Genomic DNA, 14,367 nt, shown 5'->3' on the forward strand with positions numbered 1-14,367 from the left:
TTAATTTGTAACACTTGTCTATAATAATTTATTCGTTATATTTAGTGTTTTATTCATTTTCACATAAATAATTCATTACAATAAATTGAAAAACAAGTTTAACTTTGCACATTGTTCTCTTAGCAAACTGTTTTTTTATTGTAATTTAATATTTTATAATAATCTGAAGGTAAAGTAACTTATAAGTATATGTGAATAATCAAATGACAAAAAAATACCTAAAAAACATCTATCTGAAAATTAAAACTGGATTTAATTATGACAATATTTGTCACTTCCGAGATTGCCAGCATACTAACTTCAAAGACTATTTAAAAGCATTTGGGCCTTGGTTAGCCAGTTCTCATTCAGTAGCTGCATAAGGCTCAGGAGCAGGACGTCACTTCAGCTTGTCAGTGGTCGTTTTTATTTAATATTTTGATTCTTAGTATTTCATTAAACGACATGCATTTTTCTGGCCAAATTCAAGAGGGTACAAATGTCTCCCCCTCCCCATATGACGTCAATGCTCAGGAGTTTCGACTCATCAGCACCTACGACCCACAGAGGCTAAGCCCGATTCCCTCGTTGGGCTGTCGCGAATAATTGCCGTGGGGTAAGACGGTGCAAAACAGTTAATGGTCGACATTATTACTAATAAATCTAGGGTGACAAAAGAAGTACCATATTTTTCGCCTTCAATTTCTCAAAAACATAGTGAAGGTCAAAAACTGTGATCGTCGAACTATAGACATCCCATAGTATATATATTCGAGCAGTTGCCGTTTGAATCTGAACTTGTCGAAGCTGCATCAATAACTGTTTGGTAGTAGCCCTCAAATGCATTCACCGTCTCCCCTTTATATGTATAATATATAAGTTGCAACTTTCAACGTCAATAGATTTTATTTTAAAAGTTTGTTGAAAAAAAAGGTAATAATGTGTCGATTAATTTATTTCAAACTATAAGAAAATATAAACATTACAAATATATATTCAAAAGACATACATTCATGATTAAATCTGGTGAAAAATATAAATTAATTTTATAAGTATTACTTTTGAATTAAAATAATTTATTGTAAACGTATATATGTATATATACGTTGCTAAACATTATACCTTATTTAATAAAATTAAGTATGATGAAGTAGTTTATTAAAGGCATTGTAAGAAGACTCCAAATCAAAAATCAATTGACGCACTTGCGTTTCGGACAATTCGTCAGATGCCTGCATTTCATTTAGTATATTCAACCACGACTGAACCTAAAACGATTTTATTGTAAAGAAAGAAAAAGTAATGTAACAAAAGAAAAAGTTGAAAGCCTACCTTTTGTTTACCCTCGTAATTTTCCGGCAAAATACTTAATCTATTCATTGTATCGCAGAGATCTCGCAATTCTGGATGAAGATCGTCCATCGCTTTTATCTCCAAACGTAACTTATCCATCAAAGTTATAAACAGCTACAAGACGAAAAATAAAAATATTATTACTTCATTGATTGAGCTAAAAATAGATTTAAATATGATTAAAATTACCGATACGATATCAGCTATGCACTTGCTGGTGTTGCCTTTATCGTCTTTGATTGTGATCGGTCTGTCTTCTTTGATCCTTTCTAATGCTGCTGGACAATCCAACTAAAATTGAATCAACGTTTATTATTTCAACTTTTATCAACAAAGGGATTGGTAAAATTAAAATATAACGTACACGAAACTTCTTGACAAACGAATCGATGGTAGGATACTCGTCTCCTTGCACTTGCCTAAATGCTACTTTATATTGCACCAACAGTTTTGAACATGCAGCAGTGTACTCTTGAGGAGTGACACAGTCTCGAATGTAAGCCTTTTCCAGATTTTGTAGAGTACTTACTACAGCATACAAATCGGCCATATTATTGTGCCTAAAACGCACAATTTATTTAGATGACGAAACTTAATTAAATGTAAAGAAAATAAAAGTGCGTACTTATCGCGTTCTCGGGCATTTTTGTACAGTTTTACTTCTTCGTATAGTTCTGGTCGATGTGATTCTAAAAAATAGTGCATTAGTTAAATAATAGCTTTGTAGCGAGCCGTGTAATTATCCACTTTTATCTTTACATTATCGACGTTACCTTGCATCGCGTCCAATTGACAGTCAGTGTTACCAACGAAAAATTCTGACTCATGCTCCAAACTAAGCTAACCTAACAAACAAATTTACGACCATAAATTGTATTTTATCACCTCTTTGAATAAAAACTCAACTTTTTTGTTTATTTCTGATGCACTTTTCATATTAAATATTATTCTTCCACGATATATCATGTAAATTTAAGCAATGAGTCTAAATCTTTATTTAATTTGCCGCTCACCTTTGATATTAGGCAGTTTTCTTATTTATGTTTAGTAGTGTTTTTTTTATCTGAATTTAATTACATAAAAAATTTCAATTGAATAAAATAACTATTTGGAGCTAGACTAGGACCGAAAATACTAGGCATTACTACTTACCGTTATATTATAGTATTATAAAAAATCTTTATGTCTCTTATATATATATATATCTGTGCATGGTCATTCGCTAATATATTACCATTTAGCATAAAAAATGTCATTCCGTGAATAGTAATCGATTTCAGTTTCCTATTATAAACGCACTTTATAGCCCACAATATGTATTTAAGATAACCAGATTAAAAAAATATCAAAGAAGAAAACTAATAATTTAAAGTTTATTATTGACGAGAGAGTTAAAAAAATATCATTTCGAAATATTTGTTCAAAGGCCATCTCCGATTAGAAATTGCTGCAATAGCTCAAAAAAATGTCTTTGTAAAAAAGTTTCTTCAAGTGAGGAGAACGCCTGGTTACCTTAATGTATTTTAATACTTTTTGTATTACTATAAATTTATATTTTATTTTCAAATTTTTCCATTATTAAATTTTGATAATTTATTTTACATGTTTTTTTATATATTATTCTGTTTTGTGAATATTTTTATATCAATTCAGAAGCTCTCAATATTTTTTTATAAAATGAATATACAAATATAAGTTTATTCTGTTAAATATTGGTTTTAGGACCTCAATAGCAGAAAGCTCTCTAAACCTGAGTTCTGCGATGCTTAAATTAACTCCAGGTAATTAAGGCTCCATTTAATACCGTTTCCATGTTAATGCATGTAAAAATTCATGTAAGTTAATTGGAATGTTTGAAAAAATGGTATAAGACATTATAGTACACGATATTATAAGAACAAGAACAAAAAGAAAACATGTTTTTTATTCTGAAAATAATGCATATATACATAAGTATATACAAAATTATAACACACTACTAAATTGATATCAAAGTATGAAATATTGTAAATATCTGTAATATATAAAATTATAAAATAATATATAAAACTTAGCACACAGCTCAGCAATTGATGTCTAATAATGGTAAAAATACAGCAAAAGCAGAAAGGCAGATCAAACTTTGTTTTTTCTATAATTATTATTTTTTGGGTTCAATTGGCTTAATCATGTTTTCACGTGTTATATTTTACTGAACTACAATGCGCATATAAATGTAACTGTTGAAACACTGAACAACATAATAAAGCGACAATATATAGCTAGCTACTTATAAAAAACTGCTATTTTCTTGTATATGTCTCCTTTTCTTCACAACTCAGTTTGAAGTATGTCAACAATTGTGTTTCAGGTGGAAATACGTTTTTTTATCTGGCATTCAGATATTATATTTCAGGTCCATCATTTGTGTATTTTTTTCTGCTTTTTTACATTCAAAGTCATGAATATCTCTATAAGTATGCTGCAGGCTGTTTTATATTTAAATGTTTTTTCACATTTCTCACATTCAAAGTGACGAACATCACTATGAATTTCCTAATATTGTAAAAGATGAGATTTTATTTTTGAATGTATTTTGACATTTGTCACATTAGTCACCAACTTTAATATTACTTGTCGTAAGTCGTGAAAGACAGCCTTAAATTTGTATGCTTTTCAACATGTCTCACATTCCAAATCACTAACAACATTATGACTTGTCATGTGTACTGAAAGATGAGTTTGACATTTGAATGTTTTTCCACATTTGTCACATTCAAAGTCACAAATATCGCTATGAGTTTGCATATCCCCTGAAAGGCTCCTTTTATATTTTAATGACTTTTCACCTTTCACAGATTCAAATTCACAATCATCATTGCTAGTTAGCATATGATTTGTAAGATATTTTTTAGAGTAGAATGCTTTTCCACATTTGTCACATTCAAAGTTACAAATATCACTATGAGTTTGCATATGCCTTGAAAGGCTTCTTCTATATTTGAATGCTTTTTTACATTTCTCACATTCTAACTCACAAGAAGCATTGGTAGTCAGCATATGTTTTGTAAGATATTTTTTAGAAGAGAATGCTATTCCACATTTTTCACATTCAAAGTCATGAATATCGCTATGAGTTTGCATATGCCTTGAAAGGCTTCTATTATATTTAAATATTTTTTTACATATCTCACATTCAAACTCACAAGAATCATTGGTAGTCAGCATATGGTTTGTAAGATATTTTTTAGAAGGGAATGCTATTCCACATTTTTCACATTCAAAGTCACGAATATCGCTATGAGTTTGCATATGCCTCGAAAGGCTCCTTATGTATTTGAATGCTTTTTTACATTTTTTACATTCAAACTCACAAGCATCATTGCTAGTTAACATGTGTTTTGTAAGATATTTTTTAGAATGGAATGCTTTTCCACATTTGCCACATTCAAGGGCATGAACGTCTATATGAGTCTTCGTATGTCGTAAGTATGAACTTTTAATTTTGAATGCTTTTCCACATTTTTCACATTCGAAAGCACGAACATCGCTATGCGTTTTCATATGCCGTGAAAGATGGTTTTGACATTTGAATGCTTTTCCACATTTGTTGCAAGCAAAGTCACGAACATCACTATGAGTTTTCATATGTTTAGAAAGTAAAGTTTTAATTTTAAATGTTTCTCCACATTTATCACATTCAAAATATTTAATATCGCTATGAATTTTTATATGTTGTGAAAGGTTGTCTTGACATTTGAAACCTTTCCTACATATCTCACATTCAAAGTTACGAACATCACTATGACTTGTCATATGCCGTGAAAGATGGGCTTGACATTTGTATGCTTTTCCACATTTGTCACATTCAAAGTTACGAATATCACTATGACTTGTCATATGGACCGAAAGATGAGCTTGACATTTAAATGCTTTTCCACATTTGTCACACTCAAAATCACGAATATTTCTATGAGTTATCATATGATTTAAAAGATACCTTTGACATTTGAATGCTTTTCGACACTTTTCACATTCAAAGTCACGAAAATCACTATGAGTTTTCATATGTCGTACAAGGTGATCTTGACATTTAAATGCTTTTCTACATTTGTCACATTCAAACTCACGAACATTCCTATGAGATAGCATATGTTGTGTAAGATATTTTTTAGAACTAAATACCTTTTTACATTTGTCACACTCATTTTTATAAGAATTACTATGCATACGTGGAACTCTGATCAATTTTGCTGTTTCTGGTTTCTAAAAATTAAATTTTATTACTTAGATAATATTTTAAAATTGAAATATACATATATAAGAACCGAAATCTACTCAACTATTACTTTGGTAGCATTGTAAGTTTCATGAGATAAAACGTCCACATCGGTTATATTTGGCTTAAGTATGTCTTTAACGTCGTGCATTTCTGAAATTATATAATAATCAATAATTAAAATTGAAATATAGCAGTATATCGAATTATTTGATATGTCTAACCATATTCGAACATGTCGTCTACATTGTTTGTGTGTGTATCTTCACTGCATTCATATTCGCATTTTACATTTGAAATCTTAAAAAGAGAATCATTGTTTTAGATCACATACAAGAGTAACATATTACGTTTTATTACCTCGACTTTACATTGAACCATCTCTATGGAAACATATCCTTCTACGTTCTCAATGCCAGCTTCTGTTAGTATAAAATTTGATTGTGAAATGTACAAATAATGTAAATATAAAATGTTTATTTTTAAATATCATTTCAAAATTAGTATTCTTGATAAAAATTACAATTTTTACTTTCAATTTAAAAACTGTAAAGAAATAAACATATTTACCGGTTTTGATAAACGCCATTGTAACTCAACATCAAATTGACAGTAGGCGTCAAAATCGCTTTTTATTAGTGTCTGGTTCAAAAACGACAAGTTTCGAGCATGACAGAATAAATAGGAATTAATTATCAAACGCTGCAAATTTTAAACATTCGTTTAGAATAGTTGTATTACAACAAATAATTGTTTATTTATTTTTTAAATTTAATTTCAAAATTATATTTTCATTTTACCTTTTTTTAAGGGAAACAATTAAATATTTATTTAACCTTTCCCTGACTTTGCCAAATAAACCCACGCGTTACTGTGCTTTGTAATATATACAAATGCAAAAATAAAAGATTTCAAATCGGAATATTAATAAATATTCCAGATTTTCGACAAAATATCTCTGCTGCGCCGATGAGGGTTAATTATTTTATTTAATGCGTACTATTAGCACGGAGGAATACTTAAAATTCTAACTTTATATTTATATTGATATTTAAATTAGTTATGTACTAACTACACATCACAGAGAAGGAACGGTTAAAAATAGTTTATTATTTGGTCAAGCAATAGATCTTATCTATTAAAAATAAAATAGGTGGTTTTATATTTACATAGTTTGTATATTAATGCGTCGTGTCATACCATACCGAAAACTTTTTCTGTATCAAGCGTTAAAAGGCATTTGCAACTATTTTTATTAAAATTGCCGGAAAGGTTTTTAGGGTCTGTGATGATGGCAGTTGGCAATGAGACACAGATTGAACCGCTGCAGTAATATTTATTTAAGGTTACAGTGATTACATTACAAGAACGGGGCGGACGCGCGACGGCACGCGTCCGAACCCTTACAAGCTTGCCGGAAGAGAGATAGCCGTCACAACACCGCTACTTCTGCGCCGACCAGTTTTGGCCATAACAAATCTATATTGGCCCCCATAGGTTCATTGATTATAAACTTGAACATTGATCATTATAAAGCATTTACATATTTTCAAGATTTTTTTATTTAGATAGTTTAATGCAGTTTTTTAAATTGCTGGAAGATACCCAAAATATTTTAGTTAAATAGTGAAAGCAACCGACATTTCAATTCATCTTGATTCCTGGAGCTTTTTGTTCTTTAAAAGAATAACTATGATAATGTTTTTAATAGAGAGATTTCGACGATTGTATCTCATCAAACACTAGTCAACTTTATCAAACCTAGTGCTTTCTAAGTATTATTTATGTATATAACAATTGTTGAGTTGCTTTTGAATAAATAATACCACAATTTATTATTATTTTTTTCATTTTTCTTTTATTATCTTGTATTTCATCATTAGGACGAACATTTTTTAAGTTTCATTAATACTGGAAATACATATTAAAATAAATGACAATAAGAATGGAAAGTTCGAAAACTGTTATAGGGCATTATAGTACACAACTTTACAAAAACAATAATAAAAAGAAGACGTTTTTACTCCAAATACAATACAATACATAGTATATACAAAATTAAGACACACTATTCACTTTATAACAAAGTATGAGGTATTTTAAATATGTATTAATATATCAGTTGCAGTCTGCACCGAGCTGAGTGTTAAGAATAATTTAAAAAAAACAACAAATCAAGTGTCTATATCCAGATAGATAATTTTTGTTCTCTCTTGTAAGAAACTTTTTTTAACGTTCGGCATGATTTAATCTTGTTTCACATTTTTTTATTTGTACCCAAATGAGTGAAATTATCGAAGCTCAGCTGAGAAATTAGTAATTGATGGTGGAAATACGAAAATTTTATCTGCCGTTCAGATATATTTCTGGTATGTATCCGATCATAAAAGATGAAAGAAAGGCTTGTATGCTTTTCAACATTTCTCACATTCAGTCTCAAACTTCATTATGACTTGTCATATGTACTGAAAGATGGGTATGACATATAAATGCTTTTCCACATTTTTCACATTCAAAGTCACTAATATCGCTATGAGTTTCCATATGCCTTAAGAGGCTCCTTTTATATTTGAATGATCTTTCACATTTCTTACATTCAAACTCACAAGCATCGTTGCTAGTTAGCATATGTCTTGTAAGATACTTTTTAGAATTGAATGCTTTTCCACATTTGTTACATTCAAAATCACGAACTTCACTATGAGTTTTTATATGTTGTGAAAGGTGGTCATGACATTTGAAAGTTTTTCCACATTTGTCACATTCAAAGTTACGATCATTGTTATGAGTTTTCATATGATTTAAAAGATACCTCTGACATTTGAATGCTTTTCCACAATTTTTACATTCAAAGTTACGAACATCAATATGACTTGTCATATGGTCTGAAAGATGGGCTTGATGTTTAAATGCTTTTCCACATTTATAACATTCAAAGTTACGAACATCGCTATGAGTTATCATATGCTTTAAAAGATACCTTTGACATTTGAATGCTTTTTTACACTTTTCACATTCAAACTCGCTAACATCTCTATGAGTCAACATATGTTGCTTAAGATACTGTTTGGAATTAAATACTTTTTTACATTTGTCACACTCATTTTTATAAGAATCATCATGCATACGTTGAACTCTAAAATTTTTTTCTGTTTCTGGTCTCTAAAAGTGAAATATTATTTATTAGATAATTTATAAAAATCGAAATATATTGAATCTAAAATCTATTCGACAATTACTTTGGTAGCTTTGTACGTTTCGTGAGATAAGACGTTCACATCGGACATATTAGTCGTAAGTATGTCTTTAACATCGTGCATTTCTGAAATCAAATAATAAACATTAATTGAAATATATTAAAATGTAACAGTATGCATGTTAATTATGTCTAACCATATTCAAACATGTCGTCTACATCGTCTGTGTGCGTATCTTCGCTGCAATCATAATCCTGTTTTACATTTGAAATCTTGAAAAGAGAAATATCATTAAACCACTTTAATGCGAAATAAAATGAAATCCAATTCGCAGTGCGGAAATATTTTTATTTAAATTCATGTTCTGTCCAAATGAAGATATCACGTCAACTGTAAGAATTAATCACAGGAAATTGAAATATAAGGTATTCTCAAGTTGTTTTAAAATCAAAATAAACTATTGAATCAAGCGATTTTACAGACAACAAAAAATGTATTTCGCGTTAGATGCATGCACACACGGGTGCATGAGAACTCTATATTAAAAAAACTCACTCCACGGAATACTTTTTAATTCTACGCGCTTTCTCATTTGTGTTTGTATTAGATTCTAATTGACCCTAATAAATCAAGCAATTAAACTGACACTTTATGGTCCTAGAATTTGTTTTAACACTTTTTGATTCAAGCTACGCCTACTAGCATGGATTGCGCAAATTATCAAAAGACAGTTTCAACTAAGTTTTAAATAGTCCATGAACTAAAACTATATTTTTAGTTTTTAAACGGTTTATTTATTAAGGGTTGTTTTAAAAAAAGCATTACCCAGAGATTCACGAGAAAAAATAAAAATAAAATATAGCGACAGCTCTAAGCGAAGAGTCTAATGCTGGAGATATCAACGGTTGAAATCGTCGCACCGATACTTTCCTTTTTTACGCGAGTTTTTGTCGGACGAATATACACGTCCTATCCAGTTAGGTGGATTATCACGTGTATTAGTTAACAAGCGTTATATAGTACTTTCATTACCTCGACTTTACATTGAATTGTGTCCATGGAAGCAAACGTTTCTTCGTCGTTCTTTATGTCAGTTTCTGCAAAGATGAAGTTTAATACTGATGAATGTCGACGGACGTGTGAAATGTATTTTAATAATGAAAATACAAAATATTCATAAAAAAATATGTTTGTAATAAATAAATTTACCAATTTTGATAAACGCCATTGTAACCCAGTCAAGTTGACAGTAGACGTCAGAATCGCTTCTAGCCAGTGTTTGTTCCATATACGATGAATTTTGAGCATGACATAAAAATAGGAAATTTGGAAACTGCAGATTTTAGCGTTGCCCTTACTGTGCCAAATAAATCAGCATGTAGCTGTGCTGAGTAATATACACACATGAAAAAAATGTGATCTCAAATTGGAATATTCATAAATAATTATTTATAACTGAGGTAAACATATAATAACCGCGGATTCACCTATAGAATTCATCAAGAAAATCGCCAATATGGATTAGGCACTTAAAAATGTCATGAATTTTTGAGTCATGTAATATGTTTATTTTTATATAATTTAAGGTTGAAAAATACGAAAAACAATAATATATTAAAAGCAAAAGGCTCGATTATCTAACGTTCATATTAAGACTTTTTACAACAATATTACGATTTACAATAAGGGAGAATCAAATGAAGTTCTTTTATTATTTCGATTTCATCAGAAGCTACAGTATTTCATTAAATTACATGTATTTTTCTGCCCATGTTAAAGGGGAGGTAAGGTCCCCACCTGCCTTCCCCTTTTAAATGTCGTCCCCCTTCTACGCATTCGTTCTCATTAGCCGGTACCGTGTCCGTATCATAAAAATATTCAGCAAAATATTGCGTACGTAATGTCATCGTTAATTTCAAATTTGACATCACTTTCATATTTATCTTCCTTCGACATATTTTTCAACTTTTTTTTCTAAAATTAGAAGCTATTTTATAAATATAAACAAAACTGAAAAATCAAAGCAAAATAAAAAGTCTAGCATACCCAATAGTTATTGTTTAATTTTGGCCGAGAAATGATAATGTTCTGGTGGAAGTTTCTGGTGCAGCAATTTGTTTTATAAGTTTTTAGCAATTGCATCATATGCAGCCTTAGCACTGGGTTAATATGTCTTAAAATTCTGCTTTTCCACATTAGTCAAATTTAATGACACAATCACCTATTTATCCCTACTACTTTAATTTCATATAAAAAACTAACGCTATATACCTAAATTATAGTGTATTAGTAAAATAAATATATTCCAATGAACAAATTTATTTTTAAAGATCTGGAATAAATTTAAATTTTTAATCTGCAACAGTTCTTTTTATTGGACAAGTTTGAAAATAATAATTTGCATGTATATTAGGTTTATTCAAAATGTACAAATATACTAAATTGAAAAATATAAATAAAAAAAATGCGTGGTATTTTTCGAAAGATGATGCACAACAAGACATTTATTCCATTCCTCGTAGTTTTGCTTGTTTTTTTATGTTTTGTATATAATTTACACAATCTTGAGTTTTTCTGCTTTTTATCTGTTAATATAACGCCTTGCAAAATAGCTCCAATTTTTATATTGCAACTGAAGTAGTATATTTTTGTGATGAGTTTATTCTTCAGTTATAATTTAAAAGGGTGACAATCACAAATAGCTACTCTGCGATATCCACACGAAAGAAAGCATATTCTTTCTTATTTTCTTTTTAGCCTCTGAGAATGCTGTTTTGCTTGTTTCAACTTGCTTTTCTGATTTATTTTCTTTTATTATGTGCAAAATAACGTATTACCTTAAAATTTTCATAAAGCATTTAAAAAAGCAATAAATTTCACGATCGTTCATGTCTGCCCGATACGCCAGGTAAACATGGCTATGAGTAACACCTGGGATTTTATTAAAAGATGTTATTTTCACTGTATGAGACATTTTTTTTATTAATTGCTTTTCCACATTTTACACATTTAAAAACACTAACGCAAACAAGTTTTCTATGTCCTAAGATAAGGTGATGAAACGTTTCCTTAAAAAAATTGTCCCACTTTTGTCCTCCTTGAACAAAAATTTCCTATAAATTTCCAATAATGACATATTTTAGCTCCTGCAGCAATTTGTCTTCAAACAAAAAAAATCCGAGATCAGGCTATTGAACAAAAATTTTTAATTTCTGAAATAAGCCTTTTTTGGCTCCCGTAGCAAATTGTCCTTCTTTGTCTTCTTCGAACAAAAATTTTCGTGATCCTCTTTTTAGCTCCCGCAATAATGTATCCTACTCAAACAAAAATTTTCAATATGGCCTTTTTATTTTTAGTGTCCTCCATGAAATTTTTAAAATCTAGTCTCACCAGATTTTGACAATTCGTACTGGATTTACCAGTATATTACTGGTTTTTTGGTCAACCATCCTGATTGTGAGATGTAACCAGTACACTTCGAAGGCAAAATAGATAATTTATCAACAAAATCGCAATTTGAGTTTTATTTTACACGTCGGTTCTGTTTAACTTTCGTAATGTGACCAGACGTCCTCCTCGAACAAAAATGTTAAAGGTGATCTTTTTTGTATTTTCAGCTCTCACAGCGTCCCTAAATGAACAAAAAATTTGTCCTTTGATATTTCCAAAATCTGGTCATCCTACCTAAGAGGTATTTATTAAATTTAAATACTTTTTCACATTCACAGGCACATATGTTGCTTATTTTTCGTAAGTTGTGTAATATATTGTTTAGATTGTGATACTTTTTCAAGTTAAAAGTCACAAACTTCACTATGAGTCTTAATATGCCTTAAGAGTGAGGTTTTATTTTTGAATGCTTTTCCACATACATCACATTCAAAGTCACGAACATCACTATGACTTTTCATATGTCGTAAAAGGTGGGCTCGACTTTTGAATGCTTTTACACATTTGACACATTTAAAGTTACGAATATTACTATGAGTTTTCATATGCCGCAAACGGAGGTCTTGACTCTTGAATGCTTTTCCGCATTTCTCACATTTAAAATTACGATCATTGCTATGAATTATTATATGCTTTGAAAATGAGGTTTTACTTTTGAACGCTTTTCGACATACTCCACACTCAAAGTCACGAACATCACTATGACTTGGGATATGTACTGAAAGTGAAGCTATAGTTTTGAACGCTTTTCCACATTTGTCACATTCAAAGTTACGAATATCACTATGACTTGTCATATGCCGTGAAAGGTGGTATCGACAATTAAATGCTTTTTCGCACTTGTCACATTTAAAGTCACGGACAAGGCTATGAATTTTAATATGTTTTGTAAGTGTGCATTTAGTTATAAATGCTTTTCCACATTCATCACATTCAAAGTCACGAACATTTATATGAGTTTTCATATGTTTTGAAAATGAGTTTTTATTTTTAAACGCTTTTCCACATTTTTCACATTTAAAGGCACGAATATTACAATGACTTATCATGTGATCCAAAAGATTTCTTTTATACCTAAATGCCTTACTACATATCTCACATTCAAAGTCACGAACATTGCTATGAGTTTTCATATGATATAAAAGATAGCTATGACATTTGAACGCTTTTCCACACTTTTGACATATAAAGTCACGAACGTCCGAGTGAGTTAGCATATGTTGTACAAGATGTTTATTTAAATTGAATGCCTTTCCACATTTGTCACACTCATGTTTATAAGCATCACCATGCATTCGTTGAACTCTAGCAGGTTTTTTTCTTTCTGGTTTCTAAAAGGTAAATTTTATTTGTTAGATAAGTTGTAAAAAAATAAATATATAGGATTTGAAATCTATTCGACCATTACTTTCGTAGCCTTGCAAGTTTGGTGAGGTAAAACGACCGTATCAGTAATATTCTTCTTGATTATGTCTTTAACATCGTGCATTTCTAAGATCATGTAATAATCATTAATTAAAATATATTAAAATGTAACGGCATGATGAATTATTAAGTATATCAAACCATATTCGAACATGTCGTCTACAACGTCTATTGGTGTATCTTCGGTGCTATCGTATTCGAATTTTACATTTGAGATCTTGAAAAGAGAAACTTTATTTAATAGTAATCTGGTGGAAACCTATTTATGCCATAATTTTTTTAAACTTCAATAAATTAATGTAATTTTCATTCTTAAATTACATAAAATAACCATAATACAGTCCTCAAAAGTTCATGGCACCTTTAGGTGTCAAATGCATACTGGTGATTACATTTTACGTTTTATTACCTCGACTTTACATTGAACCGTCTCTATGGAAGTAAATGCTTCTTCGTCGTTCTCTATACCAGCTTCTGCAAAGGTGAAGGTTAATTAAAGTTACGATGAATATTGTTTAATGTATGTCTATAATTTAAATATAATATGTTTATTTTTAACTGATATTAAAAAAATAATTAATCCATTGGAGAAAATATGAAATTTTTACTTTCCATCATAAAACAAGAAAGTGATATAGTAATTTACCGATTTTAATCAACGCCATTGTATATAAACGTCAAGTTGACGTGACGTTAAAATCGTTC

General features: G+C 29.9%; 4 protein-coding genes across 7 annotated transcripts; all 4 read right to left on the reverse strand.

Moving 5' to 3' along the window:
- Positions 1 to 916: 916 nt before the first annotated feature.
- Positions 917 to 2,162, reverse strand: Vps28 (vacuolar protein sorting 28). 2 transcript variants are annotated; one of them, XM_088199852.1, is made up of 6 exons: positions 2,106 to 2,162; positions 1,958 to 2,021; positions 1,697 to 1,892; positions 1,522 to 1,623; positions 1,312 to 1,446; positions 917 to 1,247 (listed from the first exon to the last, which is right to left on the reverse strand). In XM_088199852.1, the coding sequence occupies exons 1-6, from the start codon at positions 2,110 to 2,112 to the stop codon at positions 1,116 to 1,118; spliced, it is 636 nt and encodes a 211-aa protein (XP_088055978.1). In that variant the 5' UTR covers positions 2,113 to 2,162; the 3' UTR covers positions 917 to 1,115. The 2 variants fall into 2 exon arrangements, with proteins under 2 accessions (XP_088055978.1, XP_088055987.1); XM_088199861.1 differs by having other exon boundaries at positions 2,092 to 2,151.
- A 1,339-nt stretch (positions 2,163 to 3,501) lies between these two features.
- On the reverse strand, positions 3,502 to 6,303 carry LOC148238818 (uncharacterized). The gene is made up of 5 exons (XM_088184354.1): positions 6,161 to 6,303; positions 5,951 to 6,012; positions 5,815 to 5,890; positions 5,655 to 5,743; positions 3,502 to 5,577 (listed from the first exon to the last, which is right to left on the reverse strand). The coding sequence occupies exons 1-5, from the start codon at positions 6,177 to 6,179 to the stop codon at positions 3,988 to 3,990; spliced, it is 1,836 nt and encodes a 611-aa protein (XP_088040480.1). The 5' UTR covers positions 6,180 to 6,303; the 3' UTR covers positions 3,502 to 3,987.
- A 1,291-nt stretch (positions 6,304 to 7,594) lies between these two features.
- Positions 7,595 to 10,051, reverse strand: LOC148238819 (uncharacterized). 2 transcript variants are annotated; one of them, XR_015809382.1, is made up of 5 exons: positions 9,997 to 10,051; positions 9,820 to 9,884; positions 8,984 to 9,177; positions 8,830 to 8,912; positions 7,595 to 8,752 (listed from the first exon to the last, which is right to left on the reverse strand). XR_015809382.1 is itself a non-coding variant. In XM_088184690.1 (5 exons), the coding sequence occupies exons 1-5, from the start codon at positions 10,013 to 10,015 to the stop codon at positions 8,027 to 8,029; spliced, it is 969 nt and encodes a 322-aa protein (XP_088040816.1). In that variant the 5' UTR covers positions 10,016 to 10,051; the 3' UTR covers positions 7,595 to 8,026. The 2 variants fall into 2 exon arrangements, 1 of the variants encoding a protein (XP_088040816.1); XM_088184690.1 differs by having other exon boundaries at positions 8,984 to 9,059.
- A 1,695-nt stretch (positions 10,052 to 11,746) lies between these two features.
- LOC148238820 (uncharacterized) lies at positions 11,747 to 14,367 on the reverse strand. 2 transcript variants are annotated; one of them, XM_088184568.1, is made up of 5 exons: positions 14,309 to 14,367; positions 14,072 to 14,136; positions 13,804 to 13,879; positions 13,646 to 13,728; positions 11,747 to 13,568 (listed from the first exon to the last, which is right to left on the reverse strand). In XM_088184568.1, exons 1-5 carry the CDS (start codon positions 14,325 to 14,327, stop codon positions 12,582 to 12,584), a joined length of 1,230 nt encoding a protein of 409 aa, XP_088040694.1. In that variant the 5' UTR covers positions 14,328 to 14,367; the 3' UTR covers positions 11,747 to 12,581. The 2 variants fall into 2 exon arrangements, with proteins under 2 accessions (XP_088040694.1, XP_088040612.1); XM_088184486.1 differs by having other exon boundaries at positions 13,640 to 13,728.

The sequence above is a fragment of the Plectrocnemia conspersa genome, unplaced genomic scaffold (assembly GCF_051122295.1).
Source record: "Plectrocnemia conspersa isolate PC_06_02 unplaced genomic scaffold, ASM5112229v1 ptg000001l, whole genome shotgun sequence".
Lineage (NCBI taxonomy): Eukaryota > Metazoa > Arthropoda > Insecta > Trichoptera > Polycentropodidae > Plectrocnemia > Plectrocnemia conspersa.